The sequence below is a fragment of the Phyllobates terribilis genome, unplaced genomic scaffold (genome assembly GCF_046119375.1).
Source record: "Phyllobates terribilis strain yellow unplaced genomic scaffold, ASM4611937v1 Scaffold_5__5_contigs__length_657084704, whole genome shotgun sequence".
NCBI classification, from domain to species: domain Eukaryota; kingdom Metazoa; phylum Chordata; class Amphibia; order Anura; family Dendrobatidae; genus Phyllobates; species Phyllobates terribilis.
In genome coordinates, this window is record NW_027362765.1 from 39,338,333 (window position 1) to 39,365,985 (window position 27,653).

The window sequence follows — 27,653 nt, forward strand, 5'->3', positions numbered from 1 at the left end:
CCCATGGGAGGTTGTTTGTGCCTAGGACCCTTAGGAGAGATTTGTTTGTTGAGTGTCATGAGTCTCGGTTGGCAGGTCATCCTGGAATTTTTGAGACCAAGAGACTTGTGGGTCGCAGTTTTTGGTGGCCTGGATGGCAGAAGGAGGTCATTAAGTGGGTGCGTCAATGTACTGTGTGTGCTAGATCTAAGTCTTCACATACTCCTGCTGCGGGGTTGCTTTGCCCTCTGGAGGTTCCTAGTGCACCTTGGACACATCTGGCTATGGACTTTATTACTGACCTTCCCTCCTCTGAGGGTTTCACGGTCATCTGGGTGGTCGTGGACCGTTTTAGCAAGATGTGTCACTTGGTTCCCTTCATCAAACTGCCCTGCGCTAAGACACTCGCTAAGCCCTTTGTCAAGGAGATTGTCAGACTCCATGGTGTTCCTACTGACATTGTTTTTGATAGGGGACCTCAGTTCGTGGCTCGTTTTTGGCGTGCCTTTTGTGACAGTTTGGGAGTTCATTTGTCATTTTCATCTGGATATCATCCAGAGTCTAATGGCCAGACAGAAAGGAAGAACCAGGATGTTGAGCAGTTCTTGCGTTGTTTTGTGGCAGACAATCAAGAGGGGTGGTCTGAGTTTCTGCCGCTTGCTGAATTTGCTCTTAACAACCATACATCCTCTTCTGCTGGGTGTTCGCCTTTTTTTTGTTGTTCTGGGAGACATCAGTCTTTTGGGTCATTCTCCAAATTGGTATCGGCTGTGCCTGAGGAGGAGAGTTTTTCCGGTGATTTGGAAAGAGTTTGGACGGATGTGTGTGGTAATCTTCAGGAGGCTAACAAAAAATCTAAGAGGTACTTTGACAGGAAACGTCAAGAGGTTTTTTTTACGGTTGGTGACATGGTTTGGTTGTCCTCTAAGAATCTGCGGTTGAGGATTCCTTCTAAAAAATTGGGTCCCAAGCCCTTTAAGGTGCTTCAGGTAGTTAACCAATCTGCTGTTAGGTTGGAGGTTCCTACCTCCTGGTAGATTAATCCGGTGTTTCATGTTTCTCTATTGAAAAAAGCTTATGTATCAGATAGAGACGTCACTGCCACTGCTCCTCCGGTGGTGGAGGACGGGGAATATGAAATTTCCTGCATCCTAAATTCTAGACGGTATAGAGGGAGTTTGCAGTATCTCGTCGCTTGGAAGGGTTTCGGTCCCGAGGATAACTCATGGGTGAGGGCAGATGATGTCTCTGCTTCCAGACTTGTCAGAGCGTTTCACAAGAGGTTTCCTCATAAGCCTGGGCCTAGGGGATCCGGAGGATCCTCATAGAAGAGGGGGTACTGTTAGAAAAAACCTAACAGGAGAGTTCTATTATGCTGGTCACATGACCGTTTTTGCCTATTTAATCCTGCTCCACCCTTCTGGCCTTGCTGGACTTCATTGTAATTTCTACTCTTAAGCTAGCCAGGTGCTTTGTTACCTTTCTCAGTCAGTTTAGCTAGGTCTTTTGACCTCTATGTTCTATGTTGTTTGTTTGACTTTTACTGCTACAATTTCTGCTAGGAGGTGTCCATCTTTCTCCCAGTCCCTAGTTCTTGTAGGGATCCCTTCCTCACATCTATAGGTCTTCGTTCAGACTAGCTGAGGACTTTAGCGGGTCTGATCGCAGGATCAGGTTCCCCGTTACATCGTAGGGATCTAGCTTAGTTCTATTGTAGGGACAGATCTCCTGTCTTTCCTTAGTGCTTGTAGCAGATCATAACAATAACTGGGTCAACCTCTTACCTTGGGCAGAATTCTTTTATAATAATCATGTAAGTGAGTCCTACACAAAATCACCATTCTTCATCATTTATGGTCACCAGCCTAGTGTTACCCTTCCTATGTCCGCCACTTCTGGCGTTCCTGGAGCCAATGCTCTCACTGAAGAATTTTCCAAGATGTGGAGGGATACCAAAGCCACCCCCCTGGAGAAGTCCTCCGAATGGATGAAGAAGCATGCCGACAAGAGATGCTTGGATCCACTAATCTTCCAGCCAGGATGTACAGTACAGACCAAAAGTTTGGACACACCTTCTCATTTAAAGATTTTTCTGTATTTTCATGACTATGAAAATTGTAAATTCACACTGAACGCATCAAAACTATGAATTAACACATGTGGAATTATATACTTAAAAAAGTGTGAAGCAACTGAAAATATGTCATATTCTAGGTTCTTCAAAGTAGCCACCTTTTGCTTTGATGACTGCTTTGCACACTCTTGGCATTCTCTTGATGAGCTTCAATAGGTAGTCACCGGAAATGTTTTTCACTTCACAGGTGTGCCCTGTCAGGTTTAATAAGTGGGATTTCTTGCCTTATAAATGGGGTTGGGACCATCAATTGTGTTGTGCAGAAGTCTGGTGGATACACAGCTGATAGTCCTACTGAATAGACTGTTAGAATTTGTATTATGGCAAGAAAAAAGCAGCTAAGTAAAGAAAAACGAGTGGCCATCATTACTTGGGGTTCACTTAATACTTAAGGTACAACCTGTTGGGAGGTGCCTGAACAACAATTGCAGTTAGTCAGTCTGCTAGCTAGTGATTAGTTCCCAGTACCAGTCCCACCATCAAGGCCTATAGTGAAAACTCAGGTGGTGACTTAGTTACGTCCCTACAGGCTCAGTCCACTCTGTCCTCTCCTATAAAATATTCCCACCATACTCTTCCACTTTTAAAAGGAAATTATTAAAAGTTATTTTTTATTGCATCCCGCTCCATATTAAGCTCTCTCTCTACACTATCGTCCACTCTTTACTGAGCCTCCTCTCCATACTGACCTCCCATACTACCCTTTGTTCATAGACTGCCTCTCATACTGTCCCTTCTCCATTCACAGACTTCCCATACTGATCCATACAGAGATACCCCATACTGCTTTATCTGCAGAGCCCCTTATACTGTCCTATCTCCATATATAGTCCCCTATACTGTCTCACTGCCATACTGAACCCCCTTGTGCTGCACCATCTCCATATTAAGCCTCTCTATACTGCCAATTCTCCACTCTTAGCACCCCTATACTGCCCCAACTCCATACAGAGACCCCTTATACTCCTCCATCGCCATACAGAGACCCCATAATATACTGCCCCATCCTAATACAGAAGCCCCCTATACTGCTCCATCTCCATACTGAGATCATCTCACCTCCCCCATGCTGGTCCCAATCAATATTAAGCGCCTCTGTCTAGAACAAGCTCATATCTTCAGCTCTCTGAGCGGCTACTGTCTCCCAGCTGCTGCTCAGATATCGTACAGTCCTCTGTGGCATTCTGGTGACGTCTGTATCGTGATGAGATGACCTCATCATGCTGCACGTCGGACAGGATGCTGATTCCAGAAGTGCCAGCACTCACATCTTCATTTGTATTCACGTCTTTGCAGATGCGAATAGTTGATAAAATGTTGCTTATGGGATAAGCCCTTCATTATTAACTCCTCATCTCAAGAACTTAAAGCACACCTGTCAGCAGGATTGTGCTCAGTAAACTATATACACTGTCAGGTGGGCACTGTTACACTGATTAAAATGATACCTTGGTTGATGGAATCGGTCCTGTGGTTCTTGCGTAATCTTTACTTTCAGTTTGGAGATAATGATATGCCTGTGCTTCAGGTGGGACTGTGGGGTGGGTTCTAACTGGTTCTCTGCTTACATATTCAGCTATATGCTCTTATGACAGGTCACTGTGCATTAAGTGACCTGCCTCCTATTTTACATAACCCCACACTACTGGATGCATTATGTAAAATAGGAGGCAGGTCACTGAATGATCAGTGTCTTGTCATAAGAGCATATTGCTGAATATGTAAGCAGAGCACCAGACAGAGTGCCCCCCCAAAGGCTGCCCCGAAGCACGAGCATATCATTATCTCCAAACAGAAAGTAAAGATTACACAAGAACCACATTGAGGATTTCATCAACCAAGGTATCATTTTAATCAGTGTAATGTCGCCCACCTGACAGTGTATGTAGTTTACTGAGCACAATCCTGCTGACAGGTGCGCTTTAATAGGGAGTCTGTCAGCAAAAAGTGACTGTTCAAGCCAAGTACAGCACCTCATAGATGACACTGTCCTGATAGAAATTGTACCTCTAAACACCCCATAAATATTAGAGTAATGTCACCCGAACATGCCAATATTGGCTAACAGTCTAATGAGTATGGGAACAGTCTAATGAGAAGGATCCAGCATGTCTAATTTCAGATTGCCAATCATTTTGTTCTCTAAGAGATAAGAGGAGAACAGAGAAGTCTAGTATTGCCTATCTTATAGAGTACAATGCTTGGCTTAGCCAAGCGCTCGTGTACAGTGGAGTCGAGAGAAATAGCTGTCAGTCGACGCCATTTCTGCGCAAGAATCACAGCAGATGGCAGACTAGCTTCAGGTGCAGCAGGACTACAGGAGACTCATCATTTCCCAGGCAGACCGTAACACTTCATCCATCAAGTGTTGCCATATGACAATACCACTGCAAATGGTGTACATAGTGTTACGTATGACTGCAGGTAACAGCTACAATGAGTTGTCATGGCAGCCAGGGGTCTGCTAATGGCCCCCATAGCTGACATTTCTATCTCAATATACTAAAATACCAATATGTATCAAAAAATCCTATCAATTAATACCAATATACCGCGCTCAAAAATACCAATAGACAGTGCAAGATACAGTGCTCAAATAATACAGAACAAAATCACTGTACAAGGCTAAAATATAAAAAATCTGAGCACAATAGTAACATAGTGCTCAATATGTACAAAAAAATCCCAAACAACGTATGCCCTCATACAGTCTCCCAAATAATATGGGTATTCAGTGTCCATCTGGTGAGCGATGGTGAGGAAAAACAAGGGAGGACACAATACGGCAGCGGTCGTCCAGGTAAAATTACAAAGTTTAGTCAAAGATCATGCTAAGTCACAGGGCACTTCTGTTGCGGCAGAAACACGTCAGGTTTCTTTTAACTTTGTAGCATGATCTTGGAATAAACTTTGTAATTTAACCTGGACGGTCGCTGTCGGATTGTATCCTCCCTTGTTTTTTCTCTATATTGGGAAATAATGTTTCTCTATATGGACACACATAGGCATATGAATATACAAGTGTCGCAAAGATAAAGAACACAAAGCTACATAGTAATCAGCAATTACCTGTATTGTGTATTTGTCAGTATTGTTTTTTTGTTGCCTACATAGTGTGTTTGATGTCTATATTGTGTATTTGTCTGTATTGTGAATTTGATGTATGTTGTGCATTTGATATCTTTTGTATTGTGTATTTGTTGTTTGTATTTGTGTAGATGAGTCATGTTGAAAGCTATGCCATCTGTAGTGTATTTTGCCATCAGGGACATCCCAGGAGGACAAGTTTCAACTAAGGTACCAAACTAAGCATACTGGGGAAAAGCCAATTGTTGGCCTGAGTATGATCAACTAGATGGTGGCCCGATTCTAACGCATCGGGTATTCTAGAATATGTATGCAGCCGACCGGGCGCAATCAGCAGAACGTTGTTTAAATTTGGCGCCAAAATCGCCGATTGGTCGCGGCCGGCAACCGCGACTAATCAGCAAAACGGTGTTTAAATTTGGCGGCAATATCGGTGATTGGTCATGGGTGGCGGCCGCGACCAATCAGCGAACTGTGTTAGTGAGGACCGGAGAGCTTGTTTAAATTTGGCGATAAAATCGACCAATCAGCAGAGCGTTGTTTAAATTTGGCGGCAATCTCGCTGATTGGTCTTGGCCGGCCGGCGGCCGGGACCAATGAGCAGAGCGGTGTTAAAATTTGGCGCCAAAATCGCTGATTGGTAGCGTTCACCGGCGGCCGCGACCAATCAGCAGAGCGGTGTTTAAATTTAGCGTCAATCTCGCTGATTGGTCGCGGTGGCCGGCCGCGACCAATCAGCACAGCGGTGTTTAAATTTGCCGCCTATATCGCTGATTGGTCGGCCACCGCGACCAATGAGCAGAGCGGCGTTTAAATTTGCCGCCCATCTCGCTGATAGGTCGCGGCCGGCTACCGTGACTAATCAGCAGAACGGCGTTTAAATTTGCCGCTCATCTCGTTGATAGGTCGTGGCCGGCTACCGCGACTAATCAGCAGAGCGGCGTTTAAATTTGCTGCCCATCTCGCTCATTGGTCGCGGTGGCCGGCCGCTACCAATCAGCAGAGCGGCGTTTAAATTTGCCGCCCATCTCGCTCATTGGTCGCGGTGGCCGGCCGCTACCAATCAGCAGAGCGGCGTTTAAATTTGCCGCCCATTTCGCTGATTGGTCGCGGCCGGCCACCGCGACCAATCAGCGTCGTATTAGTGTGGGCCCGGGAGCGGCACTGCTTGTGCGGCTCCGTATTAGCGAGGACCGGGGAGCGGCGCTGCCTGTGCGGCTCCTTCTGCTGCGAGAAGCCGGGAGATGAGCGGCTGCTCGCAGCAGAAGCATCCCGACCGGCGGCTCCGCTCCCCGGTCCTCCGTTCACACTTGCTGTCGGGAGATCAGTGGGCCAAGCCGCTGATCTTCCGACGTTAGCCGCATGGAGGTCAGCGGCGCCGGTCGGGGTAGTTGTGCTGCTAGCGCCGCTCATCTCCCCGCTGCATCGCCGCTGACCTCCGTCCGGCAGATGAGCCGCTAACGGCCGCCATCTTTTTTCAGAAATCCAGCGGCGCTGATTGGCCGCTGCCGGACCAATGAGCGACGCGGGATTTCCAGGACAGACAGAAAGACAGACAGACAGACGGGATAAGACGATTATATATATAGATGCTCATGACGTGCCAGGAACAAACCCGGACGTTTTGATGCTGATATCGCTTGGTCGAAAGGGAAGATAAAAATCTATAGAGAAATCAAAGTTCGGATCTTGGAATGTACAGACTATGAGCAAAGGCAGACTCAACATTGTCAAAGCCAAAATGGACAGAAAAGTACTCGAAGTAGTGAACTAAGATGGGCTCAATCAAGACAAACAAACATTAGTCTACTATTCTGGCAACGATAACCAAAGACAAAAAGGTGTGACTTTTATTCTCAACCGAAGATTGGCCGGCACTGTCCTGAAGTAGTCATATTGAGATGACTCTATCACTGACAGCATTGTACAAGGAGAGACAATCCATGTCACAGTACAAGTCTATCACCATCAACAGATGCCGAGTAGGACGACATTGAACTATTCTAAGATCAGGTTCAAGAAAAAAATCAACAAGATGCCAAAACAAGACTTACTCATTATAATGGGAGACTTGAATGACAAAGTGAGCCATGGCAAACATGGAACTATTGAAGGAAACTTTGGACTTGGTGAACGCAATGAGGCTGGAGGAAGATTCATTGACTTTTGTATGAGAAATCATCTGTGCATCATGAACACCTTCTTCAAAAATCACAAATGGAAACGACACATGGACATCAGTGAATGGGGCCTATAAGAATCAGATTGACTACATACAGGTGCATCTCACTAAATTAGAATATCATCAAAAAGTTAATTTATTTCTTCAATGCAAAAAGTGAAACTCATATTATATAGAGTCATTACAAACAGAATGATCTATTTGAAGTGTTTATTTCTAATGACAAAAGCCATTATCTTTACATTAGTAAATTAGAATACTTTATAACAACAGCTTGAAAAATGTTTTTAAAATCCAAGATGTTGGCCTACTGAAATGTATGTTCAGTAAATGCACCCAATACTTGGTCAGTGCTCATTTCCATCAATTACTGCATCAATGCGGCGTGGCATGGAGGCGATCAACCTGTGGCACTGTGAGGTGCTATGGAAGCCCAGGTTGCTTTGACAGCAGCCTTCAGCTTGTCTGCATTGTTGGGTCTGGTGTCTCTCATCTTCCTCTAGACCATACCCCATAGATTATAAGGTTAAGGTCAGCCGAGTTTGCTGGCCAATCAAGCACAGTGATACTGTTGTTTTTAAACCAGGTATTGGTACTTTTGGCAGTGTGGACAGGTGCAAAGTCCTGTTGGAGAATGAAATTTCAATCTCCAAAAAGCTTGTCGGCAGAGGAAACATGAAGTGCTCTAAAATTTCCTGGCAGATGGCTGCGCTGACTTTGGTCTTGATAAAACACAGTGGACCTACACCAGATGACATGGCTCCCCAAACCATCACGGATTGTGGAAACTTCACACTAGACCTCAAACAGCTTGGATTGTGTGCCTGTCCACTCTTCCTCCAGACTCTGGGACCTTGATTTCCAAATGAAAAGTGGAACTCTGGGACCTTGTGGAGTGTGTCAATGACTGTCTTCTGGACATCTGTCAAGTCAGCAGTAGTGTTGAGCGATACCTTCCGATATCGGGAAATATCGGATTGGATCGGACCGATACCCAAAAAGTATCGGATATCGCCGATTCCGATACCGGAAACCAATGCAAGTCAATGGGACAGAAATATCGGAATGAAAATAAACCCTTTCTTTCCTTGTAGGTTAATTCTACATGAAGGAAAACAACTAAGAATAATGTAGAATGCATTGGGGGAGGTGGGGGAGACAATAAAGGCATAGAGGTTTAGCCCAATCAAATGGAATAGCAGGAATTAATATTTTTTTAAGACGTTCTGAGTTACGGAAATATTGACTATGTTATGTATTTTTATATTTTGTCAGATATTTATGTTTCACTACTTCCATGCTCTTCACCTTCTTTTTATATCTCCTACATTTTCTCCTTCATCATCCTCAGCATCAGCATCTTTTTCATCAACTTGTTCTTCACCTTCTTCACCTTCTTCGTATTATTCTTTTTTTTTACATTCTTCATATTATTCTTATTCAACTATTATTCTTCTTCATATTCTACTTCTTCATCTTCTTCATATTCTTCTTCTTCTTCATCATATTCTTATTTGTGACAGGCATTCCTGTAGTTGTTATCTATAAAAGTTTGAACATTACACGTTTCGTTCTGCCCGTCACAAAAGATTTACAACAGGCTTTGTCCGCGTTCAGTTTGGCCTGCAGCAGCAGGACTTTTCCAGGGGCACCACGAGGAGGAACCGACTCACCCCCATACACTGCTTAGTCATCTTCTGCTTATAATTTAGATATTATCTTTTGCTCTGATTTTTAGTCTTATGCTTAATGTTCTTCCGCTTTTTCTTGTGCAGCTTCTTGTACTTCTGATTCTTGGTTTTCTGTCTCTTGTTCTTCTGTATCTTGGTGGTTGTCTTCTTCTTCTTTGTCCTCTTGGTCAACTTCTTCAGGGTCATCTTCTTGGTCTTCTTCGGGGTGGTCTTCAGGGTCGTCGCCTTCAGGGTCGTCGTCTTCGGGTCCTAGTCTTCTTCGGGGTGGTCTTCAGGGTCCTCGTGTTCAGGGTCGTCGTCTTCAGGGTCTTCGTCTTCTTCGGGGTCGTCTTCAGGGTCCTCGTCTTCAGGGTCCTCGTCTTCAGGGTCCTCGTCTTCTTCGGGGTGGTCTTCAGGGTCCTCGTCTTCAGGGTCCTCGTCAGGGAGATCCAGAGTGATTACCAAGAACCATTTCAAAAAGCTTGAACTTGGAAATGTAGCAGAAGGTACAAGAAGGCTGAGGAACTGCCGAGAACCAGCTGACGGTACTGGAACCCGGATGGGTAGCAGAAGGTACAAGAGCCAATGGAACTACCGAGGACCAGCTGACGGTACTGGAACTACCGAGGACCAGCTGACGGTACTGGAACTCGGTTACTAAGCAGGAGGTACCTGTGCCAGAAAGCACTACCAAGGACCAGCAGACGTTGGTGGAACTTGGGAGGAGAAGGAGGCACCTAAGCCAAAGGCACTGCCGAGAACCAGCTGACGGTACTGGAACCCGGATGGGTAGTAGAAGGTACAAGAGCAAATGGAACTACCGAGGACCAGCTGTCGGTACTGGAACCCAGATGGGTAGCAGAAGGTACAAGAGCCAATGGAACTACCGAGGACCAGCTGACGGTACTGGAACTCGGTTACTAAGCAGGAGGTACCTGTGCCAGAAAGCACTACCAAGGACCAGCAGACGTTGGTGGAACTTGGATACAGAGAAGGAGGCACCTAAGCCAAAGGCACTGCCGAGAACCAGCTGACGGTACTGGAACCCGGATGGGTAGCAGAAGGTACCCATGTAAAAAAAAGTTGCAAGGCCGCGAGCCGGCCGCAGTTACCGAAACCCACAGTCCTACAGGGGGTGCTTGTCTTATTGGCACTATGGAACCAGCCTTCATTGCCAGATCCCGCAGCCCACATAGGAGTCACCTAAACTGCAGGCACCATAGAGTCGGCTAACCCGACCGCAACACGACAGGACAACGCATTGGAGGCAAAGTGACGTTGACACTACCCGGAAACAGCTGACGTGCTGGAACCAGGCTGGGCAGGAGGGAGTACCAGTGCCAAAGACACTGCTGGGAAACAGCTGGCGGTGCTGGAACCCAGGGTAAATACTAAAAACAGAGTGGAGCCAGAGGCGTAATTGGAGCAACTTTAAAATCTGTAGTAGTGTGAATGTGGACAGAGCAGGAGAATTTGCCGGACACACAGCTGGGGATCAGCTGACATTACTGAACCCCAATAACACTGGAGCAAGCGTTGACTGTGCAGATGGCACTTCTGAGCAGCAACTAGCGGTATTGGAGCTCAGGGTAAATACTAAAAACAGAGGAGCCAGAGGTGTAATTGGAGCAAGTTTTAAATCAGTAGTACAGTGGATGTGGACAAAGCAGGAGAATTTGCCGGACACACAGCTGGGGATCAGCTGACGTTACTGAAATCCAATAACACTGGAGCAAGCGTTGACTGTGCAGACGTCACTTCTGAGCGCCAACTGGCGGTGTTGGAGCTCAGGGATAATACTGAAAACAGAGGAGCCAGAGGTGTAATTGGAGCAACTTTAAAATCTGTAGTAGTGAGAATGTAGACAGAGCAGGAGAAATTGCCATCCGCACAGCAGGGGAACAGCTGACGTTACTGAACCCCAATAACACGGCAGCAAGTGTTGACTGTGCAGACGTCACTTCTGAGCGCCAACTGGCGGTGTTGGAGCTCAGGGATAATACTGAAAACAGAGGAGCCAGAGGTGTAATTGGAGCAACTTTAAAATCTGTAGTAGTGTGAATGTGGACAGAGCAGGAGAAATTGCCGTCCGCACAGCAGGGGAACAGCTGACGTTACTGAACCCTGTAAGGCGGCGGTGTTCACACCATGCAGTAACTGAGGCAGTGACCCAAAACAAGTCCAACATAAACAGCTTTTATTCAGCAACTCACGGGTAAACAGAAAGTCCTCAGGTTCGCAGCCGGGTTAACATGAGTCCATAAACAATGGTTGCCGGGAACAACGGCCGCGCCGGGCCGCTCAGAGCCTGACAGGTGCAGAGCCTTCCTAGGCAGTGGTTCAGCCACACACAGTCCTGCTGAGCTAACCTGCTGTGCTCCTAGCAGGTTGCAACATAGAACAACACTAATAGTTAGTGCAGGAGTTTTAAAGGACCTGTGGCAAGAGCCACTGGAAAACCCGGGTTGGAGGGAGGAGGCCGCCCCACTGCCTCCTGTGACCTCCTCCAAGAAATGAAGGCCCTGCCGGGTTTTACTTAATCTGCCTTAGCCAGGTAGTCTGACCAGGTCATTGCTCACCTTCATTCTGCATTGCAGCCGCAGCTGTGTGTGTGACTGCAATGCACTCCAATGGATTTAATAGGTCTCTGTACATATTCTGGGGGATATATAAAGTCCCTCGTATACGATCCCGGTCACTGCCACACATATCCCCCCCCTCTGTTCAAACTTGTGGGGTTGAACATTTGCCACCATACAGGGTGCCCGGGACAGGGCATCCGCGTTTGCTTGCAACTTCCCAGGGCGATGCTCTACAGAGAAACTGAAATTTTGCAGAGACAGGAACCACCTGGTGACTCGCGCATTCCTCTCCTTGGGATTCCTCATCCATACCAAGGGTGAGTGGTCCGTCACCAAGCGGAACTGACACCCGAGTAAATAATAACGTAGTGATTCCAAGGCCCACTTAATAGCCAAACACTCCTTCTCTACCACGCTATAGTTTTTCTCTGCCGGGACAAGTTTTCTACTCAAGTAGGTGACCGGGTGCTCTTCACCATTCACTTTTTGTGACAATACCACCCCTAGGCCTACCTCCGAGGCATCTGTCTGTACAATGAAGGTTTCATTGAAGTTGGGGCTGATGAGGACCGGCTGTCCACACAGGGCCAACTTCATGGACTGAAAAGCTTCTTCTGCCTGAGGGTTCCACCGAACCATTACCGATTTTTTTCCCTTCAAGAGATCGGTCAGGGCCGCCGTTCGCCCAGCAAAATTAGGTATAAACCGGCGGTAATACCCAAGGATGCCAAGGAACGCCCTCACCTGTTTTGTACTTGACGGTTTAGGCCAGTTTTTTATAGCCTCAACTTTATTTATTTGGGGCTTGATAGCTCCTCGGCCTATCACATACCCCAAATATTGGGCTTCCTCTAGCCCTATCGCACATTTTTGAGGGTTTGCCGTTAACCCTGCGGCTCTAAGAGAATCCAGCACTGCTTGTACGTGTGATAGGTGCGTATGCCAGTTGGTGCTAAAGATGATAATATCATCTAGATACGCGGACGCGTACTCCTGATGAGGCTTGAGCACTATGTCCATCAACCTCTGAAATGTAGCCGGGGCCCCATGTAACCCAAAAGGTAAGACCACATAGTGGTATAGACCCTCTGGAGTTACGAAGGCGGTCTTTTCCTTCGCCGAATCTGTGAGAGGTACCTGCCAGTAACCCTTGGTGAGATCGAGCGTGGTAAAGTACTGGGCCTGCCCCAGTCTCTCAATCAGCTCGTCCACCCGGGGCATTGGATAAAGGTCAAACTTTGACACTTCATTCAATTTCCGGAAATCGTTACAGAAGTGTAATGATCCGTCTGGTTTTGGAATCAGTACGATGGGGCTAGCCCACTCACTCCGTGATTACTCTATAAAGCCTAACTGAAGCATTTGTTTTACCTCAGCAGTGATGGCTTGCCTCCGGGCCTCGGGTACCCGGTACGGTCTTATTCGTACCCGTACCCCAGGTTCGGTGACAATGTCATGTTGGATAACCGTAGTCCTACCTGGTAGCTCTGAGAACACGTTGGTATTGTGCTGCACCAGCGAGCGAGCCTCCCGTCACTGCTGTTTAGTGAGGACATCACTTATCCTGACCTCCCCCTCGGATGCTTCCCTGGCTGAAGGTGGAGAATTCTCTGGTGTTATACCCGGGGTGACGTCTGTAACTAAACACTCTCGATCTTTCCAAGGCTTTAGCAGGTTTACATGGTAAAGCTGCTCAGGTTTCCTCCTTCCGGGCTGATACACCCGGTAATTTACCTCCCCCACTTTTTCTCGAATCTCATATGGTCCTTGCCACTTGGCCATGAACTTACTCTCGGCTGTGGGTACCAGTACTAACACCCGATCACCCTTGTTAAAAGTTCTGACTCTGGCTCTTTTATTATATGAGCGCGTCTGAACTGCCTGGGCATCTAACAGATGCTCTTTCACGATGGGCATGACCGCCGCGATCCGGTCCTGCATACTAGCCACGTGTTCAATTATACTCCTATGCGGAGTTGGCTCTTGTTCCCATGTCTCTTTGGCTACGTCCAACAGACCCCTAGGGAGAGAACCCTGTGGAAGCCTGGGGTACCTCACGGACGGCGAACATCAAATAGGGTAACAACATGTCCCAATCCCTTCCATCCTTAGAAACCACCTTTTTTAACATGGACTTGAGGGTTTTATTGAACCGTTCTACTAGCCAGTCGGTTTGAGGGTGGTACACTGAGGTGCGCAATTGTTTAATTTTCAGCAATTTGCATAGTTCCCTTGTCACTTTGGACATAAAGGGGGTCCCCTGATCCGTCAGTATCTCCTTGGGTAGTCCAAGGCGACAGAACATGGCAAACAGCTCCCGTGCAATCAGTTTTGCCGAGGTGTGGCATAGTGGTATAGCTTCCGGGTACCGAGTGGCATAGTCGACGACTACCAGTATATGTTGGTGTCCACGGGCGGATTTTACAATGGGTCCAACCAAATCCATTGCAATCCGTTCAAAAGGCACCTCTATCACTGGCAGAGGTACCAATGGGCTACGGAAGCTTGCAGTGGGTGAGGTCAACTGACATTCGGGGCAGGATTCGCAATACCTTTTGACTTCCGCGTAAACCCCAGGCCAAAAGAACCGCTGTAAGATATGGTCTAGCGTCTTTTTCACCCCTAAGTGTCCACCCAGCAGGTGTGAGTGTGCCATATCCAGAATCTCTCGACGGTACGACTGAGGTGCCACTAACTGTTCTACAACCTCGTCCCTGATCTTATCTGTCCTGTAGAGTAACTCACCGTTGATTACCATGCGTGGAAATACAGTATCTGCACCGGGCTGTTGAGCTACGCCATTTATCTCTAGCACCCTTTCCCGCGCCTGAGTCAGGGTGGGATCCCGTAGCTGAGCTGTCCCAAACGTGCCCCGGGACACTTTCAGCTCGGGGATCGATGGGGTCTCCTCGACCTCTCCTGCCAACACCTCTAAGGGAAATCTTTCGGGGTCACACTCTGTCCCTAGGTTTGACACCCCTACGGCAGGTTCGTCTGGTACAGTGTCTGTAATATATTTTACCGGGGGAGAGTGGATTTTGTTTTTCCACAGAGTCCAGAACAGGGGCAAGTCTCTCCCCAACACAGTCCCATAGGGAAGAGTTTTTACCACTCCCACCACATGTTTTATGTCTCCACATGGCGTGGACAAGACTACCTCTTCAGTTGGGTACTCTCGGAGGTCCGAATGGATACACACAACCCCGACGGGCCGTCCACCGGGTTTGTCTCCTGCCACCAGCGACCCATGTACCAGAGTCACGAGGCTCCCTGAGTCCAGGAGAGCCTCCGTGGGGTACCCATTAACCAGTACCTGACATATTTGGAGTTCATTGTCCCGGAGTTCGGGGCTCGCTGTGCAGACGGTCTGGGCGTACATTGAGACACGGCGGCTATATCCGCAGTCCATGGGTTCCGTAGTCAGGGGACAATTAGCAATCACATGTCCCGGCCCCTGACACCGCCAGCACCTAAGGGTGGTGGTACAGTTAGGTCTTATGACAGTTTGGGAGGGAATCGGTCACCTGCCACTCTCACTCCGGGGTTCCCCTTCAGCACGGGTACGGTGCTGACTGTCCCCAGCAGAGGGACGCGACCCCTTTCCCGATTCCTGGGTTGGCAGGGATCGACGTGACAGCCGAGAGGGGGCGGAGTCTCAAATGAAATCCTGAGTGGCTGAGTAGCGCTCGACCAAACTGACCACCTGGTCGAGGGTGCCGGGGTCCCCTTGCCCCACCCAACGTTGGATAGCGACTGGCAGAGTCCTCACCAGCCGGTCAACCACCACCCTCTCCACTATCTGGGCTGGGGACAAAGTCTCAGGTTGGAGCCATCTCTTTACCAGCTGCAGGAGGTCATAAGCCTGAGACCGGGCAGGTCGGGTCTCCACATAGGCCCATGAGAACACACGCTGAGCCCTCACGTATGTATTGACCCCAAGCCGGGCAAGGATCTCACCTTTAAGCCTCTGGTAGTCCCGGGCGTCCTCCTGACTGAGGTCGAAACAGGCCTTCTGGGCATCGCCAACCAAAAACGGAGCCATCACTTCCGCCCACTGGTCAGCTGGTAGGTTTTCCTGCTCTGCTGTGCGTTCGTAGATGGTAAGGAAGGCTTCCACGTCGTCCTCCGGTCCCATCTTCCTCAACGCTGATCAAACCTTGTCCCGGGCGTCTCAACGTTCCGGGGTTGATGCCGTCGGTGTCTCCCACAGGGCAGCAATTTGTTGCACCATCAGTTCACTTGTTTATTGCTGCTGCCGTTGGAGATCCTGGTGCTGCTCCTGCTGTTGCCGTTGGAGACTCTGGTGCTGCTCCTGCTGTTGCCGCTGAGACTGCATCTGTTGCTGCTGGGTGAGTACCAGCTGCTTAAACAGCTCCTTCATTTTGTCCATGGGGTGGAACTGGAAGGTGGCAGGCCGAATTGTGGTCATGCAGCTGCCGGTGGGGTATGCCTCAGTCACACTGCCCGCATTCTCCACCAAGCTGTAAGGCGGCGGTGTTCACACCATGCAGTAACTGAGGCAGTGACCCAAAACAAGTCCAACATAAACAGCTTTTATTTAGCAACTCACGGGTAAACAGAAAGTCCTCAGGTTCGCAGCCGGGTTAACATGAGTCCATAAACAATGGTTGCCGGGAACAACGGCTGCGCCGGGCCGCTCAGAGCCTGACAGGTGCAGAGCCTTCCTAGGCAGTGGTTCAGCCACACACAGTCCTGCTGAGCTAACCTGCTGTGCTCCTAGCAGGTTGCAACATAGAACAACACTAATAGTTAGTGCAGGAGTTTTAAAGGACCTGTGGCAAGAGCCACTGGAAAACCCGGGTTGGAGGCAGGAGGCCGCCCCACTGCCTCCTGTGACCTCCTCCAAGAAATGAAGGCCCTGCCGGGTTTTACTTAATCTGCCTTAGCCAGGTAGTCTGACCAGGTCATTGCTCACCTTCATTCCTGCATTGCAGCCGCAGCTGTGTGTGTGACTGCAATGCACTCCAATGGATTTAATAGGTCTCTGTACACATTCTGGGGGATATAAACTGTCCCTCGTATACGATCCCGGTCACTGCCTCACAACCCCAATAACACGGCAGCAAGTGTTGACTGTGCAGACGTCACTTCCGAGCGCCAACTGGCGGTGTTGGAGCTCAGGGATAATACTGAAAACAGAGGAGCCAGAGGTGTAATTGGAGCAACTTTAAAATCTGTAGTAGTGTGAATGTGGACAGAGCAGGAGAAATTGCCGTCCGCACAGCAGGGGAACAGCTGACATTACTGAACCCCAATAACACGGCAGCAAGTGTTGACTGTGCAGACGTCACTTCCGAGCGCCAACTGGCGGTGTTGGAGCTCAGGGATAATACTGAAAACAGAGGAGCCAGAGGTGTAATTGGAGCAACTTTAAAATCTGTAGTAGTGAGAATGTGGACAGAGCAGGAGAAATTGCCGTCCGCACAGCAGGGGAACAGCTGACGTTACTGAACCCCAATAACACGGCAGCAAGTGTTGACTGTGCAGACGTCACTTCCGAGCGCCAACTGGCGGTGTTGGAGCTCAGGGATAATACTGAAAACAGAGGAGCCAGGAGGTGTAATTGGAGCAACTTTAACATCTGTAGTAGTGTGAATGTGGACAGAGCAGGAGAAATTGCCGTCCGCACAGCAGGGGAACAGCTGATGTTACTGAACCCCAATAACACGGCAGCAAGTGTTGACTGTGCAGACGTCACTTCTGAGCGCCAACTGGCGGTGTTGGAGCTCAGGGATAATACTGAAAACAGAGGAGCCAGAGGTGTAATTGGAGCAACTTTAAAATCTGTAGTAGTGAGAATGTGGACAGAGCAGGAGAAATTGCCGTCCGCACAGCAGGGGAACAGCTGACGTTACTGAACCCCAATAACACGGCAGCAAGTGTTGACTGTGCAGACAGCACTTCTGAGCGCCAACTGGCGGTGTTGGAGCTCAGGGATTACATTTCAGGTGGTAGAAACATGAACACAACAGGAGACCTGGATACTGTTGCCAACCAATTATTTATTCTGGAAGAGGACTGGCAAATTCATGAGAGATCCAGGCCTTGTTCATTTTGAGAAAAGTAAGCCGGTCAACGTTATTGGAGGATAGTCGCATGCGACGGTCTGTTAGTACACCACCTACGGCACTAAAGACGCGTTCCGATAATACACTAGCAGCAGGGCAAGCTAGCACCTCCAATGCATACTGGCTAAGCTCTGGCCATGTATCCAGCTTACAGACCCAAAACTTGAAGGGAGAAGAGCCATCTGGGAGTACACTGAGAGGGCAAGACATGTAGTCTGTCACCATCTGACGGAAACGTTGCCTCCTGCTGACTGGGGCAGTCTGTGATGGTGTAGACTTTTGTGGCAGCGGGGACACAAAACTTTGCCACATTTCGGCCATACTGGTCTTGCCTTGTGCTGAGGCGCTGCTTCTGCTCCCTCTTTGTGCAGAGCTTCCTCCACTGCCTCGACGCACTGAGCAGCTTTGTAAAGCACTAGCAGCACTGCTCTCGGTTGGAATGGAGAACATTATGGAATGCACAAGTGCGTCTTGGTACTCCCGCATTTTACGCTCCCGGTTCAATAGTGTTATGAGGCTTTGTAAGTTGTCCCGGTAGCGAGGATCTAGGAGGGTGGACACCCAATAATCAGCAGTGTTGAGAATGTGGGCGATGCGGCGGTCGTTTCTCAGGCACTGCAGCATGAAATTAACCATGTGCTGCAGACTGCCAACTGGCCAAGAAACGCTGTCCCCTGCTTGAGGCGTGATCTGTGCCTGTTCTGCATCACCCCACCCTCGCTCTAGATACTGACTACTAGAGCATTGTGTACCTCCCTCCTCTGGACAGATGTCTTCCTCCTCCATTGACTCCTCCTCATCCTCCTCACAAAGTGTCCCCTGCCTAGGCCTTTGTGAGGAACCACGTTGCGCAGACTGTAGAGAAGCAGATGGCATTTGTGACTCCTCATCCTCCACCTCTTCCAAAACCTCCTCCCTTAGTGCTTGCAGTGTTTTTTCAAGCAGGCAGATAAGGGGGATAGTCATGCTGACTAGTGCATCATCTGCACTCGCCATCCGCGTGGAATAATCGAAGGCACGCAAAACGTGGCAAATGTCCTTCATAGAGGCCCACTCAGTGGTGGTGAAGTGTGAACGGCGCGCACTGCGACTTGTTTGCGCCTGCTGCAGCTGGTACTCCATTACTGCTGCCTGCTGCTCACACAACCTCTCCAACATATGTAACGTTGAATTCCACCAGGTGGGTAGGTCACATATGATGCGATGTTCCGGAAGACGTAATCGGCGCTGCAGAGCTGCAATGCGCGATCTTGCGTTGCTGGAACGCCGCAAGTAAGAGCACTCTATGCGGACCTTGTGAAGCAGTGCATCAAGATCCGGATAGTCCCTCAAAAAACTCTGCACGACCAAGTTGAGCACATGTGCCAGACATGGGATGTGAGTGAGGTTGCCTAGGCCCAGAGCTGCCACCAGATTTCGGCCATTGTCACACACTACCATGCCTGGCTGGAGATTCGCTGGCACAAACCACACGTCGCTCTGCTGCTTGATGGCATTCCAGAGCTCCTGCGCTGTGTGGCTTCGATTCCCCAAAGAAATTAATTTTAATACGGTCTGTTGACGTTTGGCCACGGCTGTGCTCATATCGGTCATCATAACAAGTAACCGTTCACGGGTCGATGTGGAGGTAGACCGTGACGGCTCCTGCAGCGCTGATTCAGAGGAACTGGAGTATGAGGAGGAGTCAAGATCTGTACCCGGCTCCACAACATTTACCCAATGGGCAGTGAGGGAAAGGTATCGTCCCTGTCCATGCTTACTGGTCCACGCATCGGTGGTCAGGTGGACCTTGCTACTGATGGCGTTTTGTAGCGCATGTTTAATTTTTCCCTCCACATGCTGTTGCAGGGCAGGGACGGCATGCCTGCTGAAATAAAAGAGGCTGGGCACGTTGTATTGTGGGACTGCCAATGCCATAAAGTTACGGAAGGTGTCAGTCTCCACCAGCCTGAATGATAGAATTTCAAGGGCCAGTAGTTTAGCAATGCCAGCATTCAGAGCCTGTGCTCGGGGGTGGTTTGCCGAGTATGGGCGCCTTTTCTCCCATGCCTGTGCTAAAAATTGCTGTAGACTGGCCTGGGAGTGTGAGGATCACAGGGAAAGTGGTGCTGTGGGTGGAATTACACTGTGTCTCTGTACAACAGTGCCAGAGATTATTCCATGGCGATCCTGTGAGGAAGCCGAACCAGCTGTGTGTGAGCTGGAGGAAGAGGCTACAACACGAGCTGAAGAGGTGGTAGGTGGCGCTGTAGGTTGGCCTAGGTCTTCAGTGTGTTTTTGTAACTCTACCACATGCTTGGTCCGCACATGTTTCCACATATTTGTGGTATTGAGGTTGCTGACACTTTTCCCTCTTTTCACCTTCTGATTACACAGCTTGCATTTGACAAAGCAAATGTCATCTGCAACTGTGTCAAAAAAGGACCAGGCACTGCAAGTCTTGGGAGCGCCCGCTTTGGATTTTGGAAGAGCCATGCTCCTAATGGGTGCCGAAGTGGAGGCTACTGGCAACCAAGTCTGCCCCCTCCCTCTTTTTTGGGCCGTTCAGGGAATCTCTTCCTCAGAGCTGCTCCCACCACCTTCCTGTCCCTCACGCCATGATGGGTCAAGGACCTCATCATCTACACCACCCTCTTCAAACAACTGCTTCTCCTGGGTAGTCTCGACAGCACAGTACGCACCAGAAAGTGGCACCTGAGTCTCATCATCAGATGCATACTGAGGTGTGCTGCTGACCATAGGCACTGGCCCACCCGCCTCTTCAGATTCAGAGAGACAAAACGGTTGCGCATCACTGCATACTACCTCTTCTTCAAATTCTCGAATTCTGCTTGGCTGGCCCCCTCTTTCCAAGCCAAGAGATTCAGAGAACAGAAGTAGAGATGGCTCCTGTCCAGGGCTCTCTGACTGCCTGGGCAATTTGGCAGGTGGTGAAGATGGGTGCTCTTCAGTGCTCAGGACCTGAGAAGATCTGAAACTAATTGAAGTCGATGCGTTAGCTGCCATCCATCCGACAACGGCTTCAATTTGGTCCTCCCGCAGCAGTGGGGTACGGCTAGCTCCTACAAAGCTGCGCATAAAGGACTGTTCCCTGGTAAAACTGGGGGATGCAGAGTCACTGGTGCCCGCAGCAGGCACAGAATCCCCACGTCCTCTCCCTGCAGGCACAGAATCCTCACGTCCTCTCCCTGCAGAAACTCCACGCCCACGACCACGACCACATGCCTTACTCCCTGCCTTCTTCATCTTGGTAGACTGATAAAGATAGGCAGAAAAGTACTAAGGGCTTAGTGTGCTTATTCCTGAACAGCTGCTAACAGGTATAAGAAACACTAATTTTATAAAGTGTGGACTAGACTTTAATATGAGCTAATGTGGCCTACACAACTGTAAAGTGGAGTGTTTGGTGAACTTTATTTAGGTTTTTTTTGTCACAAAAAGACACTGAATGTGCCCAAATATGTAATACCGATAGTATCACAAACTTTTTGTAGCTATTACAATGTAGGAAGGTAACCTACAATGCAATAGATGAGGCTACAAAAAATTGGCTAATACTAATCTGTCTGGGGCTGCAGGGCACAATGCTGCAGAAAGGCTCCTCTAACTACTCCTATATAGTGTGTTTGGAACCAATTTAGCTGAATACGGATGGAACCACCACACTAATAGGAGATATCAGGAAAAATTATGAATTGCCAAAAAAGGACAATGTATGAGGCAGTGACACACACTGAGTGCACTACAACCAGACGTGGCTGAAGTACACACTACAGGGTGAGCTGCACTCAGAGAACTGTGCACTAGCGCTGCAAGGCACAGCGATTTATAAAGTAGCTTGGGTAAAGCAGAATAGACCAAATAGGTAGCTAAAACTGTCCCTCAGAACAACAGCGTCCTATCCCTAACTGAATTCACAGCAGAGTGAGCTCAAAATGGCGGCGGCGGCTTTTATAGTGCATCATGACATCATTTCAGCAGCCAATCACAGCCATGCCATTAGTTAAGATGCCTACATGCCTAACAGGATGTGCCCACACTTCTTAGGATCCTCATTGGCTGAATAAAATGAAACTGGCACATTGCATTATGGGAACTTCCGATTCCGGTATACGATATTGCAAAAGTATCGGAATTAAGTATCGGAATTCCGATACCGCGAATATCGGCCGATACCCGATATTTCAGTATCGGAATGCTCAACACTAGTCAGCAGTGTTCCACATGATTGTGGAGCCTACTGAAAAAGACTAAGGGGTCTTCTTAAATGCTTTGGAAACCTTTGCAGGTGTTTTCTGTTAATTATTTTAATTTACTGAGATAATGACTTTTGTGTTTTCATTGGCTGTAAGCCATAATCATCAACATTAACAGAAATAAACACATGAAATAGATCACTTTGTTTGTAATGACTCTATATAATATGAATTTCACTTTTTGTATTGAAGAACTGAAATAAATTAACTTTTCGATAATATTCTAATTTAGTGAGATGCACCTGTATGTGTTCACCAAAGATGGAGGTCATCGATCATTACCGTGAAAACAAGGCCATGAGCTGACTGTGGAACTGATCATGAACGTTTGCTAATAAAGTCTCCTGAAGCAGCAGTTGATGTCACCACAGGACTGTGTCAACAGATATGGACAACTGGTAAGTCGCCCAAGGACTGGCAAGATACAAGTTTATTCCTATTCCGAAGAAGGGAGATGCTACTGACGGTGGAAATTATCGGACTATTGCGCTCATACCTCATGCCAACAAAATACTAATGAAGATCCTAAAAAGACGGTTAGAGCTTTACTTTGACAAAGAGGTGCCAGACTAACAAGCAGGATTCAGAAAATGAAGATGAACAATAGATATAATTGCTAACATTAGATGGATAATGGAAAAGGTCAAAGAATACAACTACGAGATCTATTTTTGCTTCATTGACTACAGCAAAGCCTTCGACTGTGCTGATCACCATAAAACTTTTGAATACCATGAAGAATATGAGTGTTCAGAACCATCTGATCAGTCTCATAATGAACCTTTAAATCAACCAAGAAGCAACAGTCCGAACAGAATACAGCATGGTTCAAAGTAGAACGATGTGTCAGGCAAGGTTGCATTTGGTCAGCATTTCTCTTCAAAATTTATTGGATATTTTAAACTTTTTTAACAAATTCAAAACTGAAAAGTGGGGCATGCAATATTATTCGGCCCCTTTACTTTCAGTGCAGCAAACTCACTCCAGAAGTTCAGTGAGGATCTCTGAATGATCCAATGTTGTCCTAAACGACTGGCAATGATAAATAGAATCCACCTGTGTGTAATCAAGTCTCCGTATAAATGCACCTGCTCTGTGATAGTCTCAGGGTTCTGTTTCAGGTGCAGAGAGCATCATGAAGACCAAGGAACACACCAGGCAGGTCCGTGATACTGTTGTGGCGAAGTTTAAAGCCGGATTTGGATACAAAAAGATTTCCCAAGTTTTAAACATTTCAAGGAGCACTGTGCAAGCAATCATATTGAAATGGAAGGAGTATCAGACCACTGCAAATCTACCAAGACCCGGCCGTCCCTCTAAATTTTCATCTCGAACAAGGAGAAGACTGATCAGAGATGTATCCAAAAGGCCCATGATCACTCTGGATGAACTGCAGAGATCTACAGCGGAGGTGGGAGAGTCTGTCCATAGGACAACAATCAGTCATACACTGCACAAATCTGGCCTTTATGGAAGAGTGGCAAGAAGAAAGCCATTTCTCAAAGATCTCCATAAAAATTCTCGTTTGAAGTTTGCCACAAGCCACCTGGGAGACACACCAAACATGTGGAATAAGGTGCTCTGGTCAGATGAAATCAAAAAATCGAACTTTTTGGCCACAATGCAAAACGAAATGTTTGGCGTAAAAGCAACACAGCTCATCACCCACAAAACACCATCCCCACTGTCAAACATGGTGGTGGCAGCATCATGGTTTGGGCCTGCTTTTCTTCAGCAGAGACAGGGAAGATGGTTAAAATTGATGGGAAGATGGACGGAGCCAAATACAGAATTATTCTGGAAGAAAACCTGTTGGGAGTCTGCAAAAGACCTGAGACTGGGACGGAGATTTATCTTCCAACAAGACAGTGATCCCAAACATAAAGCAAAATCTACAATGGAATGGTTCAAAAATAAACGTATCCAGGTGTTAGAATGGCCAAGTCAAAGTCCAGACCAGAATCCAATCGAGAATCTGTGGAAAGATCTGAGCTGTTCACAAACGCCCTCATTCCAACCTCAATGAGCTCGAGCTGTTTTGCAAGGAAGAATGGGCAAGAATTTCAGCCTGTCAATGTGCAAAAATGATAGAGACATACCCCAAGCGACTTGCAGCTGTAATCGCAGCAAAAGGTGGAGCTACAAAGTATTAACTCAAGGGGGCCGAATAATATTGCACGCCTCACTTTTCAGTTTTGAATTTGTTAAAAAAGTTTAAAATATCCAATAAATTTCATTCCACTTCACGATTGTGTCTCACTTGTTGTTGATTCTTCCCAAAAAAATTAGAATTTTATATCTTTATGTTTGAAGGCAGAAATGTGGCAAAAGGTAGAAAAGTTCAAGGGGGCCAAATACTTTCACAGTGCACTGCGCACTTACCGAAAAAGAAGAAGGAATCAAAATTGCTGGACACATCAGCAACAATCTTAAATACGCAGACGATACAACATTGATAGCAACAAGTGTAGATGGAATGAAGGACTTATTACAGTGTCAAGATGGAAAACTCGAACATAGGACAGTATAAGAGAATGATGACAAGTCCTAATATTCTGAACAGCCATGTTGGGCCTAGCAGCCATCTTGGACAATCTCTAGTCAACTAACTTTGCTAAAAGAGCTGAGGCTCTCCCTAGAATAGAGGTATAAAATGACCTCAGTGCCGTTAGTAAGTATGGATGGAGTCCAGGGACATTAATTGGAACAGCTGCAGGGCACTGTGATAGTGGAATTATATGGTAGTGAGTAGTGTATATATTGAACTGAGATAGAAACCAGAATCAGGAGCCATCAGTGTATGTGAGTAACAACAATAGATAAGAGGAACAGAGATTTATGAGCTTTTAATGTAGTTTGGGAAAATGTTCATTAATGTTGTCATATAGTGTTATCATATGCTTTGTTCTAAAATACACGTCTCTCTCTGCAGTATGAGGTTATCATGTATACGACTTTGTGGTTTCTTTGTCTAAACAATGTATAAAAAGCCTCTGAAACTGTTGTTTTCGAAGCCATTCTATCGCCAGTGCACCGCAAGGGCAGTCCATCGCCAGATATCCCAATGTTGTTTTGCTGATCTGTGCGTGCCGTATATTTTCCCTGCCTGCATTCTGAACTGTTCTGAAGCATATCTCTGAATAAATTTGTAACAGCCCTGGTGACATGCCGGCATGGCTTCCCATCCCCCATCATGCAAGACTGCCGACTTACTCAACAGTCCAGGCTGCACACTTAGTTCCTCTGCTTGCTGTGTGCATATATCTTGGCTGCATGCTTAGGGCAGGCGGCGCCAGCACTTCCTGATTCTTAAAGGAACAGTGCGTACATTCCTAAAGTGTCCTCAGCCTATTTCTGTGAGGCACTGGGTACTTAAGGCACCTCCACCCATTAGGAGGTGCCTGAGCATCAGTATCTTTCAGTGTGTTCTATGCAACTGCTGAGTTTCCAGGTCATGTCCCGTATCTAGCCTATTTCCGCCACCCTCGGGGCTGAGTACCCAGGCCTGTACCTGTATCCCGTTCTTGTGTCAGTTCCTGTTTGAACTGTGTCCTTGCCCGGAACCTGTTAGCATCTATTTGCGATCTTTCCCTTTTACCTCCAGTGTCTGTTCCAGAACCTATCTCCTACCGGTCGTCTCTGTACTTCAGTTTATGAGAGTGTCCACTTGTTACTTCATTGTAAGTAGCTCTGTTGGTCCCGTTTTCCTGTCCCTGTATTTATCCTCTGTGTACTTGCTATCTTCCTGTGCTTTCCTGACCCTGATTGTTCTATGTGAACAGAGCCCTGTCTTGCCGGCCCCCGCCTGCCATCCAGCTCCGCTCCCTGGCCGCTCCAGCCATCCCGCTCCGCTCCCTGGCAGCGCCTGCCGCCCCGCTCCGCTCCCTGGCTGCGCCCGCCGTCCTTCTCCTATATTCTAATCTGTACTGGGCCCTACCCAGCCAGTCTACCTGCCTGTCTGTATACCATACCTGCTGAACCTACCGCACCTGCCAGTGCTTATTCACATACCGCCGAAACTGCCTGTTCCTGCATACCTCGCTGTGGGTCAGCAGCCGGGTAACCGAGGTCTGCCCTGGTGTAGTACATGATCCACCTTCCTCGAATCACAGAGTTGTGAAGCCGCCATACATCAGAGGTCGGATATGGTGAGGCCCCTCGTCACGCCCCTCCAGGCACACCTCGACCCGTGACCCAGTGGGACCATGATCCACGCTCACGCCAGACGGTCCAGGCGTGAGTTTAACAATATTTCACTTTCTGCTTTTAAGAAGAATTGTCTACAGTGTTTTACCGGCTCTTCCAGCTCTCACTAAGGACTTTTTTACAGACTGCTACTCAATACAAAGAAGACAAAGATATTGACTACTGCCAGGTACAACTAAGACACCTTTGAGATGGACGGCAATATACAGGAAGTTGTAAAGGAATTCAACCTACTCGGATCAATGATCACTCAAAATGCAGCGACAACACCGGAAGTCAATAGGAAAATATCTATAGGTAAATAAACAATGAAGTCCCTGGACAAGGTCTTCAAATCGAGGAACATTTCACTGGCGATGAAGACGAGGCTCGTACAGTTTGTTTTTCTGTGTAGTGACATAAGGATGCAAAGTCTGGACGGTAAATAAATGGGACAGAAGAAGAATTTGCGCCTTCGAAATGTGGTGTTGGAAAATTATGCTATCAATACCATGCATGGCAAGAAGATCATACAAATCAATTTTGGAACTAATCAAGTCAGACATGTCACTGAAAACAAGGATCACCAACCTACGACTTGCCTACTTTGGACACATCATACAAAGAGAGTAGCTACTGGAGAAGGACAATGGTAGGAAGAATAGAAGGAATAAGATGAAGAGGAAGACCAGCAACCTGAAGGCTTGATACAATCAAAATAACGACAGAAAAGACCCTGGTGGACCTATTTAGGCTAGCAAAAGATCATTCTTCCTACAGATCGTTCATCCGTCAAGTCGCCATTGCTCGAGATCGAGCCAAAGACTGTTAAATATTAATAATCTTTCTTTCTACCTGATGATCCTGAGGAACATTGGGATTTTCTTGTTTACAGTCCTGTGGAAGGATAGGACGGGGACATCTCTCTGGTGTTGTCCTCTTACTGGATAGAACTGGAGATAACACATACATGGACTGAATACATTCTTTACAGACAGATAATTATAGGCTGTATTTGTCCTGCCTATTACCTGGTGTTGTGAGGCGCTGAGTAATTTCCGTCATGACATTCTTGTACAGATCTTTGTGTCCTTCTAAATACTCCCACTCCTCCATTGAAAAACAGATGGTGACATCCTGACACCTTATAGGAACCTGACAAATACAGTGATACCATCATTACCCAAATCCTTTCATAGTGTTACTGTACAATGTCCCAGCATTCCCAGCAGTGTCACCTCTCCAGTCAGCAGCTCAATCATCTTGTAGGTGAGTTCTAGGATCTTCTGGTCATGGATGTCCTCATAAATCAAGGGGTGAGATGGAGGCCTTGTGATTGGACTCAGGGGTCTTCCCCATCCCTCAGACACAGGGGCCTGAAAGCGCTCACTAGAGGTCTTCTTCACTAATATGTAGTCCTGGTTATGGAGAGACACATTAATAAACCTCACTACAGACATTTCCAGAGTCCTCACCTCTCCAGTTCTGT

General features: G+C 47.5%; 1 protein-coding gene across 4 annotated transcripts in view; it reads right to left on the reverse strand.

The window, feature by feature from the left end:
• Positions 1-27,653, reverse strand: part of LOC141270614 (uncharacterized) — a 239,212-nt gene that overhangs the window by 42,704 nt on the left and 168,855 nt on the right. For 3 of the 4 annotated variants that reach the window (XM_073680683.1, XM_073680682.1, XM_073680681.1), the window contains one exon: positions 27,020-27,117. In XM_073680683.1, the coding sequence (XP_073536784.1) occupies positions 27,020-27,117 (98 nt within the window). Of the gene's footprint in view, positions 1-27,019; positions 27,118-27,195; positions 27,320-27,402; positions 27,583-27,653 lie in introns of all 4 variants that reach the window. The other variant, XM_073680684.1, reaches the window with a different exon arrangement.